The 20,132-nt window shown below is 42.2% G+C and overlaps 1 protein-coding gene across 1 annotated transcript in view; it reads left to right on the top strand.

Moving 5' to 3' along the window:
- Window positions 1-20,132, top strand: part of LOC126272600 (adhesion G protein-coupled receptor A2-like) — a 565,914-nt gene that overhangs the window by 500,173 nt on the left and 45,609 nt on the right. The window contains exons 8-9 of the mRNA XM_049975543.1: window positions 5,834-5,944; window positions 17,672-17,980. Coding sequence (XP_049831500.1) covers window positions 5,834-5,944; window positions 17,672-17,980 — 420 coding nt within the window. The remainder of the gene's footprint in view (window positions 1-5,833; window positions 5,945-17,671; window positions 17,981-20,132) is intronic.

The following is a 20,132-nucleotide window of genomic DNA, read 5'->3' as shown; positions in this document are numbered from 1 at the left end:
ATGTACAATCCTGAGAATGTTTTCTAAATGTGCGGGAATCGAAACTTGGGTTGCAGTCTGGCATGGACCTAGTCGATGTAGGAAACTAAAACTGTCTAAGAACCGCATGCAGGCTGGCCACCACACCGGCTCTCGTCGTTTACCCGCCACATAGTTTCGAACCAGGAACAGCCCGTCTCCGCATGCCGTAAAAGCGCTTTAAGGTAATCGACTATATTGCCGGGTCTTGTATTCTACTTCGATATTATACAAATAGCAAGTAAAAAAATACAGCTGATTGGAGTATGCCAAACATATAATACACAGATGACCTCTCAAGAATTCCGTTTGGTGAAATGGATCATGCAAAGATAGACTGAAAACAAATAATGGACAATGGAGTAATGCTGTTAAGGGTCTAGCATTTGATACCTGACAGGGAAGAATATTAATAATTGCCTGTAAAGAGCCCAATGGTTGCTAAAAAGCGCTGTGGGTGGCAGTCATGGGATCCTCCACCACTGCTGACATGGTAGAGAAGTCTACGTAACAGTCGCTTGTATAGAGTCAATGCATTAAGATGTATCGACGTGGAGACGTGACAGAATGGAAGAAAGGAGTTTGGATAACACCCTGAATCAAGTTGGAGAATTTGTTGTTGTTTCAATGCGGCCTGTCCAGCGTGCCTACAAGGAACGTGTATCCTTCGCAGCCATATAAAATGTCGTAATAACTGCGAATTGTGGGCGCTTCTTATATCCTGCTGCAATGGGTCGCTTAAAAACAATAGAGCCATGGTTAAAAATTGTTTTTCGACGCCTTTCGGGCGTAGAAGAACAAACAAAGTACTTTTATACTTGGTACAGCGTCACATGAGTATACGGTAAACATCAGTGCCCAACTGTTTGGATTACATTTATACATTTCTCACCACTTTCACGAAAGAGGGGTTAGCTGTCTCAAATTGTTGGCCGGTAAATGTAGTAAATACTTTGACACATTTTGATAAAATATGGCCGTGGCTTAAAAATTAGTAACTAGCTCTAAACAATGATAAATGTCCAGTTGTGCTCTCATAAAATACACTCCTGGAAATGGAAAAAAAAACACATTGACACCGGTGTGTCAGACCCACCATACTTGCTCCGGACACTGCGAGAGGGCTGTTCAAGCAATGATCACACTCACGGCACAGCGGACACAGCAGGAACCGCGGTGTTGGCCGTCGAATGGCGCTAGCTGCGCAGCATTTGTGCACCGCCGCCGTCAGTGTCAGCCAGTTTGCCGTGGCATACGGAGCTCCATCGCAGTCTTTAACACTGGTAGCATGCCGCGACAGCGTGGACGTGAACCGTATGTGCAGTTGACGGACTTTGAGCGAGGGCGTATAGTGGGCATGCGGGAGGCCGGGTGGACGTACCGCCGAATTGCTCAACACGTGGGGCGTGAGGTCTCCACAGTACATCGATGTTGTCACCAGTGGTCGGCGGAAGGTGCACGTGCCCGTCGACCTGGGACCGGACCGCAGCGACGCACGGATGCACGCCAAGACCGTAGGATCCTACGCAGTGCCATAGGGGACCGCACCGTCACTTCCCAGCAAATTAGGGACACTGTTGCTCCTGGGGTATCGGCGAGGACCATTCGCAACCGTCTCCATGAAGCTGGGTTACGGTCCCGCACACCGTTAGGCCGTCTTCCGCCCACGCCCCAACATCGTGCAGCCCGCCTCCAGTGGTGTCACGACAGGCGTGAATGGAGGGACGAATGGAGACGTGTCGTCCTCAGCGATGAGAGTCGCTTCTGCCTTGGTGCCAATGATGATCGTATGCGTGCATGGCAAGCCGTTCCACAGGACTACATCCAGCATCTCTACGATCGTCTCCATGGGAGAATAGCAGCCTGCATTGCTGCGAAAGGTGGACATACACTGTACTAGTGCCGACATTGTGCATGCTCTGTTGCCTGTGTCTATGTGCCTGTGGTTCTGTCAGTGTGATCATGTGATGTATCTGACCCCAGGAATGTGTCAATAAAGTTTCCCCTTCCTGGGACAATGAATTCACGGTGTTCTTATTTCAATTTCCAGGAGTGTACAAAAATGAAGCAGAATTTGCGAGCGGTTCTAGGCGCTTCAGTCTGGAACAGCGCCACCACTACGGTCACAGGTTCGAATCCTGCCTCTGGCATGGATGTGTGTGATGTCCTTAGGTTAGTTAGGTTTAACTAGTTCTAAGTTCTAGGCCACTGAAGACCTCAGAAGTTAAGTCGCATAGTGCTCAGAGCCATTTGAAGCAGAATTTGTTTACATGATTAATGACTCACAACTGTAATCAGTAATGTCATATTACTATCAATGCCTGGGAGAGAGAATGTAAAGTAGCTGTTGGCCAGTGATAGAACGCTGCTCAATGCTGTAGCTTTAGTATTTTATTGGGTTACTAGAGGCTTGAGAGCATTACAGTGCGACTGGCAATAAGCTTATTTGACAGACACGAAAACGTAACACAAGTATTTGCAACACTTGTTGGTAGATATCGGGAATATGGCGCCTGATATGCAACGAAAACATGCTTAGATAATTCCAAGATCCTTTTCAGGCCGGAATTTGCGAACATATTTCAACTTCCAACACAGATAATGTGAAAAAATAGTTTGATAGTAGTTCTAACAGAGGCATACAAATAAACATTGTTAACATGTTCAAACCGTGAACGAGTCGAATTACATATCATTGTGCAATAATGTGAAAATCACCCTCTGCCACTCTCTTTTTATTTATTTGTGGAGTGTAGATATAGGCCTTCCGATATGTTGACCATCGATTAATGGCTTATAGCTACTAGTACAGTGGACTGGTGAAAAACGAGTGTGACCAAACCGAGACAATAAAGGTAGCTGAATTATAAATATATAATGTATTAGGTGTTAGCTCATGTCATACCTGTGCACGACACTCTGGTCCAACCGGAATAAATCATATGATTTGATGGAGCGATGTCATTCTTCGATTAGTGCGACTGGCAATATCTCCAATAACATTAACTGGATTCCAGTATGACAATAATTCACTCCGATGACTCGGTCACAGACGTTAAAGATGCCTATCTATTCAACACGCAAACGAACAACATATGACGGCGTCTACGTGATGCAATGATGTCATAAACGATACCACCTTATATGTTAGGCAACCGAGCGACACAGGCTGATGCACTAGTGTAACTTAAATTTCAATGTCACGCTACTCACTGTGGAAGAGCGGACGTATTATAGAAAACAAATTCCCCAAAACAGTAGTCTTTGCTGTTTATTTTGAACAGTCCGACATTCTTTAGTACCATCTTACTATAGAAACGTTATGAAGAAGCTAATTACGCGTACACTTCGATCTAAACTTAACCCTTATAAGCACAGTAGTTTCGTAGTATATCTACATGATTGCCTTGCAGTTTACACTTAAGTGCCTGGCAAAGGGTTCTTCGAACAACCTTCAGACTATTTCTGTATACAGCACGTGGGAAAAAGGAACACTTAAATCTACATCTAAAAGAAGACCAAACAAACAATGTTAATTTTATGCTGTAAAAACTCAAGATATTTTCATGTAATATAACACTTTTGAGTGCAAAAATCCGAAACTCCAGATGTATTATAGCTTAGGTGGATTTCGTAGACAAATTTGAGGTTGTAAACAGTTATCTTTCACACCCCGTATATATCGTTATTTTAAATTAAATAAATTTGATTGTGAAAGAAGGACAAAAATGAAAAGCGAATGTGTCTACGAGCTTTGATCGTTTCTACAGACTGTTATTTTTCCCCCCACAAAGTATATTGTTCTTTTCTAGAGAACTTTAAGGAGAGAAGACGGTAAAAAGTGGTAAACGGTAATTTGATGCCCTCATACTCTCCAGTTTTCGCAGATCATGCAAAACGTAATTGCAACAGAGTAGACAGATGCATAACTTTATCGGAGTTCGATCGCCGACCAATAACAGATAAAGACACCGTAAGTATTAACACAAATTAACTAAAATAAGCAAAACTATCTCGAAACCGTTAGAGAAGTAAGTAAACGAGATGGTGATATAAAGATCCGTCGCCTTGCGCGGCAGTCTTCAGAATTTCACACGATATTGCCGTATGTATGGTACGAATCGAAATCAACCTCAAGCAAAAGTGCCTTCACCAAAGTAAACCAAGTCAGTTTTCCATTGAATATTGGGTCGGAATGTGTGCATAGAGGATACGGCTTTCACTGATTGTGCTTGGTACAGAGGACCACCTATGTAGGAAGCGGTGCGGATTATGCTGTTTACGTTCTCGCCGCGGAGTGTGCCTCGTGGTTTTTTACTTTTACAACGGTATTAGCGTGTTTACGATCATCGATAGAATGGCACCCTCCTACCGTAAAATCACATAGAAATTCACCTTCTCGAACGAATATACGCGACCGAGAGCACTCGTCACCGAACAATTCCTATGTGACGAAATGAAGATCCCGTTGGGGAGGACATGATTGGCGTACGCCTGTCCACCATTAGTTGCGTGGTTTACACCAAACTGACAATCTGACAAGCTCTTAGCATGGACGAAACAAGTAGAATCTTCTTCATAGATACTAAAAGAAAGGGTTTCCTGTCGTTAATAATAAATGTGAAACTTGTTTACGAAGAACAGAATCATATTTTATGTAAGGTCGATGAAATATTGAAGCGATGTTTGGTATGTTTTTGTTTTGCTTTTTTTTAAATTTTACCTCTTTTTGAAGAAATTTCAAGTGCCAGATCACTGCAGGTTGTGCTACATTTTTAAAAAAATGGTTCAAATGGCTCTGAGCACTATGGGTCTTAACATGTGAGGTCATCAGTCCACTAGAACTTAGAACTACTTAAACCTAACTAACCAAAGGACATCACACACATCCATGCCCGAGGTAGGATTGGAACCTGCGACCGTAGCGGTCTAGCGGTTCCACACTGAAGCGCCTAGAGCCGCTCGGCCACAGCAGCCGGTCATTTTTTTTGTCCAAGTGCTAGATGATAAATCTTTATATCTTTTATTTTTAGCACAACACCCCTTTGTTTCATGTTACAAATCAGCAGTTTTCGAATTAAAGTTGAATTACACACAGAAAATTGCTACAAATACGGTATTGCTTATTTTTAAGTAACAGACAGGAGGATAACTAGTCAGAATAACAGTGTTCCGTATGTTACGCGTCCCTTTGTATATCCTCAGTCATTTTCGAGACGGTCCACCGCTACGAATTTCAAGGGGAAATTAAGACACTGATCGCATGCTCGAAAAATACGATCGAAATGAGATAACCCCGGATAGGTACACAACACACCTAATGTACAGTTAACGATATTAACTGATCAGTGCTTTTAGGAAAATTACCATAGGGTATGTTATGATAGTCTATGGTAGCCCACGATAGCTTTATAACTCTCGACAAGTCGCAGGCTGATGTTGGGATTCGTCTTGTATTCACTGGTAGGTTCAGTGGTTCTGTGGTAGACTTTGTGTCCCATTTTGCCGTTGACAGTTCTGCAGACCTCAACGTCCACAAATTTATTTCCTCTTTTACGTTCTTGTGCTAATATAGACTGAATGTTCTCATACGGAATGGTCGCTGAAGTATCACATGTACTTTATTCTAAAGCCTTTCGGAAATCCAATTTATTTTTCATCATTTCAGGATTATTTATTAAGTTTCAACGAGGCATTTCATTATGCAGTTTCTTGCTGTTTTTCTTTGATGTACGCCTTTTATGTGTCTTTTTCCTTTAACTACCATCTTACGTGGGCCGAATGCTGAGCGAGGTTGTGTGTGTGGCTGTTGCAGGGCTGCTACCTGTTCAACCCGCACAGCTACGAGACGCGCCGCTTCTGCTGGATGTCTGTGGAGCGCGGCATGATGTTCTCCTACCTGGTGCCCGTCGCCTCGCTCATCTTTGTAAGCTGCACACACACACACAAACACACACACACACACACACACACACACACACACACATGCGCGCGCGCGCACGCACACACACACACACACACACACACACACACACACACACACACACACACACACATATGCGCGCGCGCGCACGCACACACACACACACACACAAGGGCGCACGTTCATTGACTCAGTCCTCTGTGTATACACGCCAGACAAGCTTAACCTACCCAATGCGTTATCCTGTGTTATATTCACCAAATTTTCTTGATGTAAATATAACAAGGTCGACAGGAAAAAAGTCCGATACTACTGATAGTAGTTGTAGTAGAACCTACAACATCGCGTCGTTGGTTAATATATTAAAAAATATATAAATAAATATGTTAATATAATAATATTAATAAATTAATAATATTAATAATTAATAATAATTAAATTATTAATAATAATTAAATTAACAATTAATAATAATTAATATTAATATAATAATATTAATAATATATATTAAAAAACCAGAAATCCGCCTCGATTGCGAAAAAAGCACCTACTGTTAACCTAGGTTTCGGCGTAGATAACTACACCTTCTTCAGAACAATAAAACCCACAAGTGCCTAAGAAGACCTATGTCAATGCTTAAAAGAACACCATAGCTATACATTTATAAACGAAAAAACGGAAAACACAAACAGTACATATGCACAAAGTCAAAACCACTACTTAAGTTAATGGTGTACGCTCCACCTCACACCGGCCTATGTGCGATGGGCCATGACCCGCCATAAACTGCAGCTACAAATGGTCGCTCACTTACAAACCCGACCCGCTACCTATGCACATGCCCATTCAAGTAATTCTCCTTGTTCGAGATAAGAGATTACAAATGTGAAAAGTTGGTACAGTAATAACCAATGCAACTACCAGAATATTGAATGCAAACTTGCAGACGTGCACGTATTGTGTTGTACAGGTGTGGGATAGAGTTCCATACTTGTTGCACTTGGTCGGTCGGTCAGTGAAGGGACGGTTAACGATGCTTATGCTTGAGTCTGGAGTTGTCATCCAATGATGTCCGACACGTACTCCTTTGGAGACAAATCTGAGGATAGTGCAGGCCAAGGCAACACGTCGACACTCTGCAACAGCGGAATGTGGGCGAGCGTTATTCTGCTGGAAAACCCTCCTCGGAACGTTGTTGATGAGTGACAACACAGTAGAGGTAGAATCACCAGACTGACGTACAAATGTGCAGTCAGGATGCGTGGGGTAGCCACGAGATTCCTCCTGCTGTCGTACAGCATCGGAGCCCAGGCCGTAACTACTGGTGAACGTCGTGTGTGTAGTACACAGACATGTTGGTTGCAGGCCTACTTCTAACCAGCACACTGCCGTCAGTGGCACTGAGGTAGAACCAGCATTCATCAGAGAACGTAACGAACCTCCAATCTGCTCTCCAATCAGCTCTCGGTTCACACCACTGAAACTGCGAATGGCCATTGTCTGGGGTCAGTAGTCTGCACACTACAGAGCGTCTGGTTCGGAGCTGTCCTTGAAGTAACCGGTTTGTAAGAATTCGTTGTGTCACTGTAGTGCCAACTGCGGCTCAAATTACGTAACTTTGGTAGGAAGCTGGTGCCTAGCAATAGTTTGACATTCACTTGCGCAGAGTTGTCCTTACCTCTGGTGAAGTCCTGAATTCAGTGAATGATAACTACGATTAGTTTGGCTCATCTCGGCAGTACTTTTAGACTCAGTTCTGATGCTGCCTTGAGGTGCTGCTCATAGTGCGATGATGCTGACATGAGGGACGCCGTGTGTCCGGATAAACCCGCGCCTGGTGGACTGATGCCCTCTTGCGAACTATTTGGGTGGCGCCCTCTGAAGACAATTCTGCCTGAGCTTCAGGTGGCACGGAACTCTGCTGTGAATGTCTTTTGTCTCGTATCTAAGGAAGACGCAGCCCCTAACTAAACAAATTCTCTTCAGAAACAACATATATCTGAAAGTGTGAGTGGCAAAGTCAGAAAAAAAGATGGTTGCCTGGGTGTCTGCAAGGGAAACCAAGTTGATTTAGAAAGTAGAAGTGGTTAATGAATGACAGAATGCCTATATGTAACATAACGTTCACGAATATGATATAAAAATATCGTGGCTTTTGAATGCTGTTTTCTTGGACGTGCTGCCGGACTAAATTACGGCGGTTAAACACTTGAGTAATGTTCTAAGATGTAAAGATGAAGAATATACTCCACCGGCCATTAAAATTGCAAAACAATGAAAGATCACAAACAACGGACTTTTACTTACTGTGAATGTATGTAGTAGTACGAACGAAACATGATTCAATGTGATATGGCCGCAAATGGCCCGTTCCCCTCTTAAAAACACAGTAAAATAGACTGACCTTTGTAATTACAAATTACACTTTTGCATTTTGAGAATAAAAACTGCTCGATAAGTTCATTGAATTATGTTTTCGAAATCAATTCTGGTACACTTGGACCATAACAGTACTTATACACTGAAGTAGTTCTGCCGCTTCCGTAAACGGTGTAATCTGTTCACTTTCTCCGAATATTGCGTCGTTACGACCACGGATAGAAAATGAATGTGCCACTTATTTCAATGTGATGGTCTATCGTCACGATACAATAACTGGAATCACATTTCTTTACGACTGGCCACTAGCAAATCTTTCAACAAATCTTCCAAGTATTCTACCTGTGCTTCTTGCAAGAAAATCACGTACTTCTAACTCCTTAGTTGGCGGGAAATGATGTTGGTCCAACAAACCAACATTTTTGATGTTATCCCTTTCACTGATACTGAAGGTGTAGCAGAACAAGTGAAATTGATACCACGATGGTTTACATCATCCTATATACGGGTTTTTCGATGCTGAAAACAACATTCTTCCTGAAAGGTGGTTGATCGGGAAGTGTCTTCACTATTGTAGCTGTAAAACATCTGTGTAAGAAGAAAGATCACAAATATAAACGAGGCTGAAACTCTGGGAGTCTGTTACTGTATGCCGTCTAGTTGTAATAATCTGCAGTGACTCAACTTGATGGTGCCCCCACGTCTGAGGTCGACACTTCACCGACTCCTTGAAGCACGGCAGCTTCTATTTTGGTTGTGAACTTCCCTGTTTACCCCGGCCATTGTTTATCTTTGCAGAGCTGTATGAGGTGGTACAGAACAAGGCTGAAAACACTGACGATACAGGCACTGAGCATCTCACCCTTTACATTAGGTATCGCTGTAAATTAATTGACTGAAGGTACACTAAAAGCAGGACTGAACGACCTAATTAGAGACAGAATAGAACACTGAGATGAGCTGCACCCTAATATCTTGTCGGACCCTCTTTACCTGTGGAGTGGAGCAAGTCGACGTGGCATGGACTCAACAAAGCGTTGGAAATCCCCTGCAGAAATATTGGGCCCAAGCTGCCTCTATTGCAAAAGTGTTACCGGTGCAAGTTTTGTGCACGAACTGAACTCTTTATTAAATGTTCGCTGGGATTCATGCCGGCCATCTGGGTCGCTAAATCATTCCCTCAAATTGTCCAGAATGTTCTTCAAACCTAGCGCGAACAAGTGTGGCCTGATGACATGGTACATCGTCATCCTTAGAAATTTCTTCTTTGTTTAGGAACATGATGTCTATGCGTAGTTGGAAATGGTCTCAAAGAGTAACTGAACATCCAGAGGACCCAGTCCATTCCATATAAACATAGGCCACATCATTATTGAGCCACCACTAGCTTGCACAGTATATTGTTGAGAACTTGGGTTCATGGCTTCGTTGAATCTGCGCCACGCCTGAACCCTACTATCAGCTCTTACCAACTGAAATCGCGACTCATCTGACATGACCGAGGTCTTACAGTCGTCTAGTACCCAATCGATGTGGTCGCGAGCGCAGGAGAAGCGCTGGGGGCGATGTCGTGCCGTTAGCAAAGGCACTCACATGCTACTATGGCCCATTAACGCCAGATTTCCCCATACTGTTCTAACGAATACGATCGTCGTATGTCCCGCATTTATTTCTACGGCTACTCCACGCAGGTTTGATTGTCTGTCAGTACTGACAACTCTACGCAAACTCCTTTATTCTCGGACGTTAACTGAAAGCTTTCGGATATTGCGTTGTGCTGGGTGATGCCCGAAATTTGGTATTTTCGTCACACTCTTGACATTGTGGGTCTTGGAATATTGAATTCCGTAACGATTTCCGAAATAGAATGTCCTACACGTCTAGCTCGAACTACCACTCCGCGTTCAAAGTACGTGTTGCCATAATCACTACGGAAACCGTTCCACATGAATCGCGTCTGCCAATGCACTGACCTTCTATTCTCTATGTTCGCGATACCACCACCATTTGTAAATGTGCATATCGCTATCCCATGACTTTTGTCACCTCGCTGTAATAGATGATTGAATCGGGTACCCAATTTCTAGCGACAGGGGATAAAATCTGAAGGCTGAAGTCTATGATGTAACATCTCCTCTAGGACGAGAAAATTGCAGGGGAAAAATAGCTTGGCTTGGGACAGGGTGGCTAAATAAATTGATCGTATTCATTTAGAAGCAGCTCTCACAGTATTTGACTTGAAACACAAAGGGAAACCCGGAAACGTAAATGTGGACGACCGGGCGAGGATTTCAACCATCTTGTCTACCCACTACGCCACCGCGCTCGTTCACCCAATATGAGTAGTCTTCTAAAGAAGAGCATGAAAAATCTTAATTAGCGAGAGAGTATAAACCACTCACTTATAACCAAGGTTGTTTCAAGTATGCCACAGGAGTTTCACTGGGAAGCTTTTACACTTCCTCCACGTAATCCCGATCTCTGCCCATTCTAAGTTAATGAACAAAGTAAGAGCATATGGACTATCAGATCAAGTGTGTGATTGGATTGAAGAGTTCCTAGATAACAGAAAGAGCGTGTCATTGTCAATGGAGAGAAGTCTTCCGAAGTAAGAGTGATTTCAGGTGTGCAGGAGGGGTTTGTCGTAGGGCCTTTGCTATTCACGATATACATAAATGACCTGGTGGATAACATCAGAAGTTCACTGAGGCTTTTTGCGGATGATGCTGTAGTATATCGAGAGGTTGTAACAATAGAAATGGAGAAGGATCTGCAACTATTTGACGCATGGTGCAGGAAATGGCAATTGAATCTGAATGTAGACAAGTGTAATGTGCTGCGAATACATAGAAAGAAATATCCTTTATCATTTAGTTACAATATATCAGGTCAGCAATTGGATGCAGTTAATTCCATAAATTATCTGGGAGTAGGCATTAGGAGTGACTTAAAATGAAATGATCATATAAAGTTGATCGTCGGTAAAGCAGATGCCAGACTGAGATTCATTGGAAGAATCCTAAGGAAATGCAATCCGAAAGTAGGTTACAGTACGCTTGTTCGCCCACTGCTTGAATACTGCTCAGAAGTGTGGGATCCGTACCAGATAGGGTTGATAAAAGAGATAGAGAAGATCCAACGGAGAGCAGCGCGCTTCGTTACAGGATCATTTAGTAATCGCGAAAGCATTACGAAAATGATAGATAAACTCCAGTGGAAGACTCTGCAGGAGAGACGCTCAGTAGCTCGGTACGGGCTTTTGTTGAAGTTTCGAGAACATACCTTCACCGAGGAGTCAAGCAGTATATTGCTCCCTCCTACATATATCTCGCGAAGAGACCATGAGGATAAAACAGAGAGATTAGAGCCCACACAGAGGCATACCGATAATCTTCTTTCCACGAACAATACGAGACTGCAATAGAAAGGTGAACCGATAAAGGTACTCAAAGTACCCTCCGCCACACACCGTCATGTGGCTTGCGGAGTATGGATGTAGATGTAGATTTTGATAGTTTGGGAGCCCTCGAGAAAGACATTCGCGACAGCTGATTGCTCCGGACGAAGATGGGCACGCCCGGATACTATCATGTTTTCATAGGCAACCGGAGACATTTTTCCACGAAGGCATTGTTTCACAGTGGGATCAATGTATTAAGAGTTATGGCGATTGTCTTCTAAATATCAGACTGCTTACTCTTTCCCATCTGTCTCGTTTTTATTTGACTGCCCGTTACAATTTTGGCTAAGTGATTGCGACTTCGTGTATTTTTGCTGTCTAAAGGTCAATTCACTCTGGACGTCGTGGAACGGAATGTCAACGTCAAGGAATCTCGAAAAGAATATTTTGAAGTTGATGATGGGAGGTGGGAGGTGGGAGGGGGAAGAGGGAGGTAGAGGTGGCAGTGGTGTCACCTGCTTACATTGGAAGTTAACTTATTATTTCTTTTATTGTCTGTTTTGTTATGAAGATTGTGAAGATTTCATAAGGTTTTGGATATTTATCTGATGAGTTGTTTCCCACAAATGAGGCAAAAGATATGAAAGCGAAAAGTGATTTAAGCTTTATAGTACCAACACAAAAACAAGCTTGCTTTGTACATAAGCAAGAACATAAATAGATGTAACAATACTCATTAAATTTTTGACAGCGAAAAAGTATATTTTGATGGCATTTGTGTCGAGGGCGAAAACAAGACACCAAGTAAAAGAACGATACGTATCTTGTTCTAAATATTTTGTGTCCTGTAAATGGCGATATTAGGAAGACATTTCTATTTTTTTCAGGTATCCATATGGGAAATTTACCATACGACCCTCGTCAATAACCTTCGTTGTGATTTTTTCTTTTGCCATTAATGAAGAAATTCTACTACAGTTATTAGTTCCTTAATTGTGATACTATATTACGATATTTTCTACCACGGATGTCATCATATTATGTGTGGTAAGAATAGGCTGAGCGACGTTTTGTTGACGTTATGTCTGCTACGAAGAGACTCCCTGACCGGCTTCATACTACCGCATCAAAGCTACGTTTAATTTCAAAAGAAATGTAAGTGCCATAATAATTTTACATGCTAGTAACAAAGTAAAGCCACTTCACACAAAACTGTAGTGATTATACCACTGTTATGCTCTTGATTGTAAGAGCTCTGAAAATCATGTAAATAAGTTGAATCAAGTTAAAACTAGAAAGAAATGTATTTATATCAAATTAACTTTGAATTTAGTTTTCCTGGAGTATAAGGGTTATGTGAAGTATATGGTTGGAGTATAAGGATTCTGTTAAGGTATTTCAACGTCGTTGGGAACTGAAATGTTGACTTCAGTACAGTTGTCTTGGATACTAATAACCGCTTCAGTTGTTTTAGTCCCCCCTCGCTCTGTCGTGTATCTTGTTATGTACTCGTGGTTTCGCCGTCCTTCAGTCACATTCGATAGCTGCTCAGTACACTAACGCGCGAACAGCCGACCAACTTTGTCCTGTCCGGGATGCTCTTTCACAGGGGCTGCGGCATAACAATCCACCCTTTATCGTTCAGGATAGTTGCTTTCCCCATTTCCCATCTTTATCTTCGCTAGAATGATTCCCCATCCATCTATACTTCGCTTATATACTTTTGTTATTTATATTAGGGGCTGAAGAATCATGAAGTCTACGTCGCACATGAAATCTTCTTTATTTGGATTTGTTACTAGTTTAGGCTAACAATCTAGCCATTTTCAGGTCATAAAACATTCTCGATTAATGCCATTATGGCTTCACACATCGTTAAACTGTTTCTTAAAATGACAACATGCATACATAATTAAAAACAGCTTTTCATGGTTTGTAGCCAGTGCAATTGAACGATGCCATTGCAACTAAATAATTGACACACTCGGTATTTACATCATTTCGTAATAGAAATAAAGAAGATTGTTTCATAATCTGAAGATGGCCAGATTGTTAGCCAGCATCAACCAAAATAAAGAAGACTCCATATACGACCTTGACTTCATGAGTTTTCAATCCGTAACATATTCAAAAAAATTACAACGGATCGTGTACTTCTCGGTTGACAATGTCAACAAACATGCTTATGTACATTACTTACTGTATAATGTGTTCGCAACGCCACCGGACAGCATAAGTCTCATTTTCGGCACTGGTCATAATGTTTTGGTTCTTTGTATGAAACGTTGCAACAGTGCGTAAAGAACGAGTTTCATTGAAATATACGAGATGAAAAATATGTCAGTATTATTTTGATCCTAGACTAGTAATTTGTAATACAGTAATCTTTCGTAAAAATCGAGAATAATATGTGCCACTGTGCTCTGAAATTACAGTTCTATAACATCCATGAAAATAATAAGTTTGTCAAACGTTATGACTTTACCATAGTGTAGATATCTGCTTTGAATAGGCAGTGCATGATTCCCAGTTCCATTATAACCTCTTTGTGTAGGGTCCCTTCCGTTACATTTGCCTCTGTTTCATCTCACTTCATTTCGTTCTATTACGTTCTATTTTATTCTGTTTCATTTCGTTACATTACATTTCCTTCCGTTTCGTTCCAGTACATTTTCTACCGTCCCGTTCCGTTACGTTTCAGGTATTGTTACTTTTCCTTCCATTTAGTTACAGTAAGTTACATGTTAAGTTACGTTTCCTTCCGTTCTGTTCCGTTATGTTACGATTCCTTCCATTCCGTTTTATTACGTTACATATTGTTTCCTTTCGGTTCGTTCTATTACGCCATGTTACGTGTACGTTATATTACGTTTCCTTCCTTTTCGGTCCATTATGTTGTAACGTCGTGATAGGTGCCATTCCATGATTAAAATTAGTGCTCCAATATATGTTCATACTATCAGATACACAAAAACCAACATACATTTATATTTTACGTAATTAATTAACTGTGGAGTAATCTCCACTGTAACTACCACATGCCTGTGGAATAATTATGGGTCGACGTATTTTCTTTTGATTCCAATGTGCACGTCCTGTGTCCTTCTTAGACATTTTCACCCCTCCTTAAAGTGTCTGTATAAATGTGGTAGCAGACGAACCAGAGAAGTTGTGGGTTTCTGAAGCTTCCGCCAACTTAAATGCTGTCAGTAGAGGTCAAAGAGCAAGAACAGGAGGGCTTGGCAAAAGATGTGTAAAAGTTTAAAAAAATTCCTACCAGAGGTTGGTCATGGGCTTCCCCCACCATCTTGGACTGCTATGAGAGGGCTCTGCGCGGCCGTTGGTTGCGGAGAGTATTTGAAGACAAGTAAGCGACCGGACGTTCCCTCAGAACGACTGTGTCGAATACGGGACAGAGATACTGTATTTGAATTTTACTTATTTGTTCAAAAAATGGTTCAAATGGCTCTGGGACTATGGGACAACTTCTGAGGTTATCAGTCCCCTAGAAAGAACTACTTAAACCTAACTAATTTAAGGACATCATACACATCCATGCCCGAGGCAGGATTCGAACCTGCGACCGTAGCAGTCGCACGATTCCAGACTGTAGCGCCCAGAAGCGATCGCTCACCCCGGCCGGCACTTATTTGTTAAACTCAATAATTTAGTTTTGATAGATGTTTCAGTGACGATTATTTAGGGACCAGTTATGATTTTTAGTTGAATTAATCGGATATAGAGTAATCTGAGAATGTGATTTCGGTCATGTGCGACCACGCAGTCTATAAATTCAAATGTAAATCTCTGTAAAATTTAGTAAGAAATGTTACAGCTTGCCTTTTATTATTGATGAACATTTTCAAATTATCTTGTGTCGATGACGGAATGTTTTCTTCAAAATTTGTACCGTGTGCGCGTTTTGTGAGACTAGTCCTTTTCTTTAGATGCGTTTCACGCTAGCAATACGCCGCCACAAATTCCTGCTTGATGTTAGCCATGACGTATTAAAAATCTTTTCTCCAAAATGCTGTTGATATCTTCCTGGCCAAACCCTCCTGTTCTTGCTCTTTGCCTATTACAGAGAGCATTCACGTTGGTAGAAGATTGAGAAACCCACCACCTCTCTGGTTGACTATTTAGTGCATGTGAATGTCTGTCGTTGTAATACAACAGTGACCACGTGCTCTCCAGAACTTTACTTCTCCACAGAACTATGCAAACTGAAACCAACAAGGCGGGTAATTCTCAGGTGAAATATTGTGATATAGAATTTCGAAAGGTATCTGATCCCCTGTAAATAATATTATGAATGTTAGTCAAAAGGATGCAAAAGGATTAATCAAAAATAAAAACAACTTGTAATTTGAAAGCAACTTCCATTTATCTCTACCTAATTTTTATCCATATCTGAAAAGAGAGTCACGTTAATAGCATTTACGATTAGGCTACCCCAGTCTTAAGTTCTTGGGAAAAGATTAGTTCAGACCAGCACGTAATTTTTTCTGTGTGCCCCCATATTCTTATTGCGTTATCTGTTGCGACCTTATAAAAATATCCGTACGTGCAAAAGATCACCTGGGAGTAAAGTTCAATCGGTGATAGATTGTTCTCAAAATTTAGGTGGGCCAAAACCTTAATCTATTTAGCGGCTTGATAGTCTGAGAAGGTTACGTCGGTGATAATAAATGTTCAAGATATTTTATCACAGCAGGGCATATAAAAAGAATGAAAGGAATTCCTGCTGTCATAAGTAAGCGTCTCCCTTCTTAGCCTGCCATTATAAATTCGATACAATTGAATGAAAACAGCCATCGGTCACTAATTTTTAACCAATTAACCGTGTTTGACACTGCTAGGAGTGTCTTCCTCAGAATTTACACCAAAGAATGGTCTATAACATGGTCACAAAATTATGACTAAAAAGGTATGATACAAATTATAAGTACGGAATTATCGTGAAAGACTGTCAGTAATTAAATGACATATAAGTACTGTCAGTCTTTCACGATAATTTCGTACTTATAATTTGTATCATACAATTTTAGTCATAATTCTGTGACCATGTTATAGACCATTCTGACGACTGGGTGTTGTGTGATGTCCTTAGGTTAGTTAGGTTTAAGTAGTTCTAAGTTCTGGGGGACTACCATAGATGTTAAGTCCCATAGTGCTCAGAGCTATTTGAACCATTTGAACCATAGACCATTCTTTGGTGTAAATTCTGAGGAGACTATTCACAGTCTCTGAACCCGCAGCCATGTACAAAATTTTGATAAATTCAATAATAACCAGCATGTATAGAACAGACAAGCAGAGTTAAAGAAATGCAAACGAAACCAGTAGTGTCGTCCATTCGTTACGTTATGTTACATTACATTACATTTCCTTCTGATTCTTTCTTGTCCTTGCATTTCCTCCCACTACCTTCCAGTACATTACATTTTCTTCATTTTGTTTCGTTTATTTACAATATGTTTTGTTATATTTCCCTCCATTCCGTTTCATGATGTTATCTTTCCCTCCATTTCGCTTTATTACATTATGTAACGTTTGCTTCCGTTCGTTGCGTTTCGTCATGTTACGTTAGATTTCTTTCCACTTCGTTCCATTAGGTAACGATTCATTTAATTTTGTTGCGTTATGCTACATGTTACATTACGTTTCTTTCCGATGTCTTCCATTCTTTATATTTGCTCCCTTTCCTTCCGCTATTTTTTTTCATTTCTTTACAATATGTTTCATGTTACATTACGTTTCCTTCCGTTCGGTTCCGTTATGTTATGTTCCCTTCCGTTTTGTTTTGTTACATCACATTTCCTCCCGTTCCTTTCGTGTCCCCCTGTTACGTTACGTGAAGTTAACTTGACACGCAGCGTAAAGCGACCTTAACCCATAGCTGGAGTGTTGGTGGAAGTTGTGTGTCGCGACAGTGGTGTGCCGTGCTGCAGGCGAACACGGTGGTGACGGTGGCGTGCGTGCGCGAGCTGGCGCGCCGTGAGCTGCTGGAGAAGGCGGCGCCGTGCGCGGACGAGTGCTGGTGCGGTGAGGGCGGCGAGCCGGCCGACTCGGCGCTGTGCCTGGCCGGCGGCGCCGACGAGCCGGAGGGCGGCGGCCCGCAGCTGGGCCAGCGCGTGCTGCGCCGCTGCGCCTGGCTGCTGCCGCTGTTCGCCGTCGCCTGGTTCCTCAGCGTCGTCGCGCTCGAGAACCCGCACGCGCTCACGCTCTCCTTCCTGCACGGACTCACCACCGGCATACTCGTGAGTCCGACCAGCAGACGCCCAATACGTCTCTATGTACCAGTATGCGTTGTCCTTCTCTGTTTACATTTAAGTCTACACGCAAACCCCTAAACTACCATAACGTGCATAGGGGAGGGTAGCTCATACTACTGCTAGTCATACTCTTCCCCCTTCTACACGAAAATTGACGGAGGAAAAAACAACTACCTGTATGCTTCTGTACGAACCCTGTTTACCTTCATTTTGGGTTTACATTATACACGGTGTCCATTGATAGTGACCGGGCCAAATATCTCACGAAATAAGCATTAAACGAAAAAACTACAAAGAACGAATCTCGTCTAGCTTGAAGGGGGAAACCAGATGGCGCTGTGGTTGGCCCGCTAGATGGCGCTGCCATAGGCCAAACGGATATCAACTCCCTTTTTGAAATAGGACCCCCCATTTTTATTATATATTCGTGTAGTACGAAAAGAAATATGAATGTTTTAGTTGCACCACTTTTTTCGCTTTGTGACAGATGGCGCTGTAATAGTCACAAACGTTTAAGTACGTGGTATCACGTAACATTCCGCCAGTGCGGACGGTGCTAAAATGGACCGTTTACCAACTGCGGAAAAGGTGGATATCGCGTTGATGTATGGCTATTGTGATCAAAATACCAAACGGGCGTGTGCTATGTATGCTACTCGGTATCCTGGACGACATCATTCAAGTGTCCGGACCGTTCGCCGGATAGTTGCGTTATTTAAGGAAACAGGAAGTGTTTAGCCACATGTGAAACGTCAACCACTACCTGCAACAAATCATGGTGGCCAAGTAGGTGTTTCAGCTGCTGTCCCGGGTAATCTCCACATCCGTAGCAGACAAATTGCGCGAGAATCGGGAATCTCAAAACGTCGGTGTTGAGAATGCTACATCAACATCGATTGCACCCGTACCATATTTCTATGCACCAGAAATTGCATGGCGACAACTTTGAACGTCGTGTACAGTTCTGCCTTTGGGCACAAGAGAAATGACGGGACGATGACTGATTTTTTGCACGCGCTTTATTTAGCGACGAAGCGTCATTCACCAACAGCGGTGACATAAGCCGGCATATTATGCACTATTGGGCAAGGGAAAATCCACGATGACTGCGACAAGTGGAACATCAGCGACCTTGGCGGGTTAATGTATGGTGCGGCATTATGGGTCCATTTTAACACGGGTAATGTATCACGAAGCAAATACCGTCCGCACTGGTGGAATGTTACGTGATACCACGTACTTATACGTTTGTGACTATTACAGCGCCATCTATCACAAAGCGAAAAAAGTGGTTCAATTTAAAACATTCATATTTCTTTACGTACTACACGAATATGTAATAAAAATGGGGGTTCCTATTAAAAAAAACCACATTTGATATCCGTTTGACCTATGGCAGCGCCATCTAGGGGGCCAACCATAGCGCCATTTAGTTTGCCCCTTCAATCTAGACAACTTCGTTCGTGGTCGTTTTTTCGTTTGACGCTTATTTCGTGAGATATTTGTCCCGCTCACGATCAATGGACTACCCTGTATATGCAAGATGTATGTTGGTGGCACTAGACACGTAATGTTGTATATGACGAATAGCAGTGCCTCAAACTTTCCCAATAATATATTGTTAAAAGATCGTCTTTTTCGCTCCAAGGATTCCCGTTTGAGTTCATGAAGCGTCTTCGTATTACTCAGATGTTGTTCAAACCTGGCGGTAATAAATGTAACGGCACGCCTCTGAATTGTGTCAACATCTTCTTTTAAAGCGACCTAGTGGGATCCCAAATGTTCGAACATTGCTCGAGAACGTGTTACGAGCTAGTAGTTTCATAATCATCAGGATGGATTTCTTGGGATGGTTCAGCAGGGTAGTGAATTCGAGGATCCTTGATGGCTTTGCAGTCTGAAATGAAGGAAAGTTAGCATCATACTTTTATACTTCAAGAGAACATTTCTTTTCTGAGTCATCAGTCCTGTCACAGGTTTGATGCAGCCCGCCACGTATTCCTCTCCGTACCAAACTCCTTAGCTCAGAGCAGCATTTGCAATATACACTCCTGGAAATGGAAAAAAGAACACATTGACACCGGTGTGTCAGACCCACCATACTTGCTCCGGACACTGCGAGAGGGCTGTACAAGCA

This window comes from Schistocerca gregaria, chromosome 5 (assembly GCF_023897955.1).
Source record: "Schistocerca gregaria isolate iqSchGreg1 chromosome 5, iqSchGreg1.2, whole genome shotgun sequence".
Classification (NCBI taxonomy): Eukaryota; Metazoa; Arthropoda; class Insecta; order Orthoptera; family Acrididae; genus Schistocerca; species Schistocerca gregaria.
This window is presented reverse-complemented; position numbering and strand designations above follow the sequence as displayed.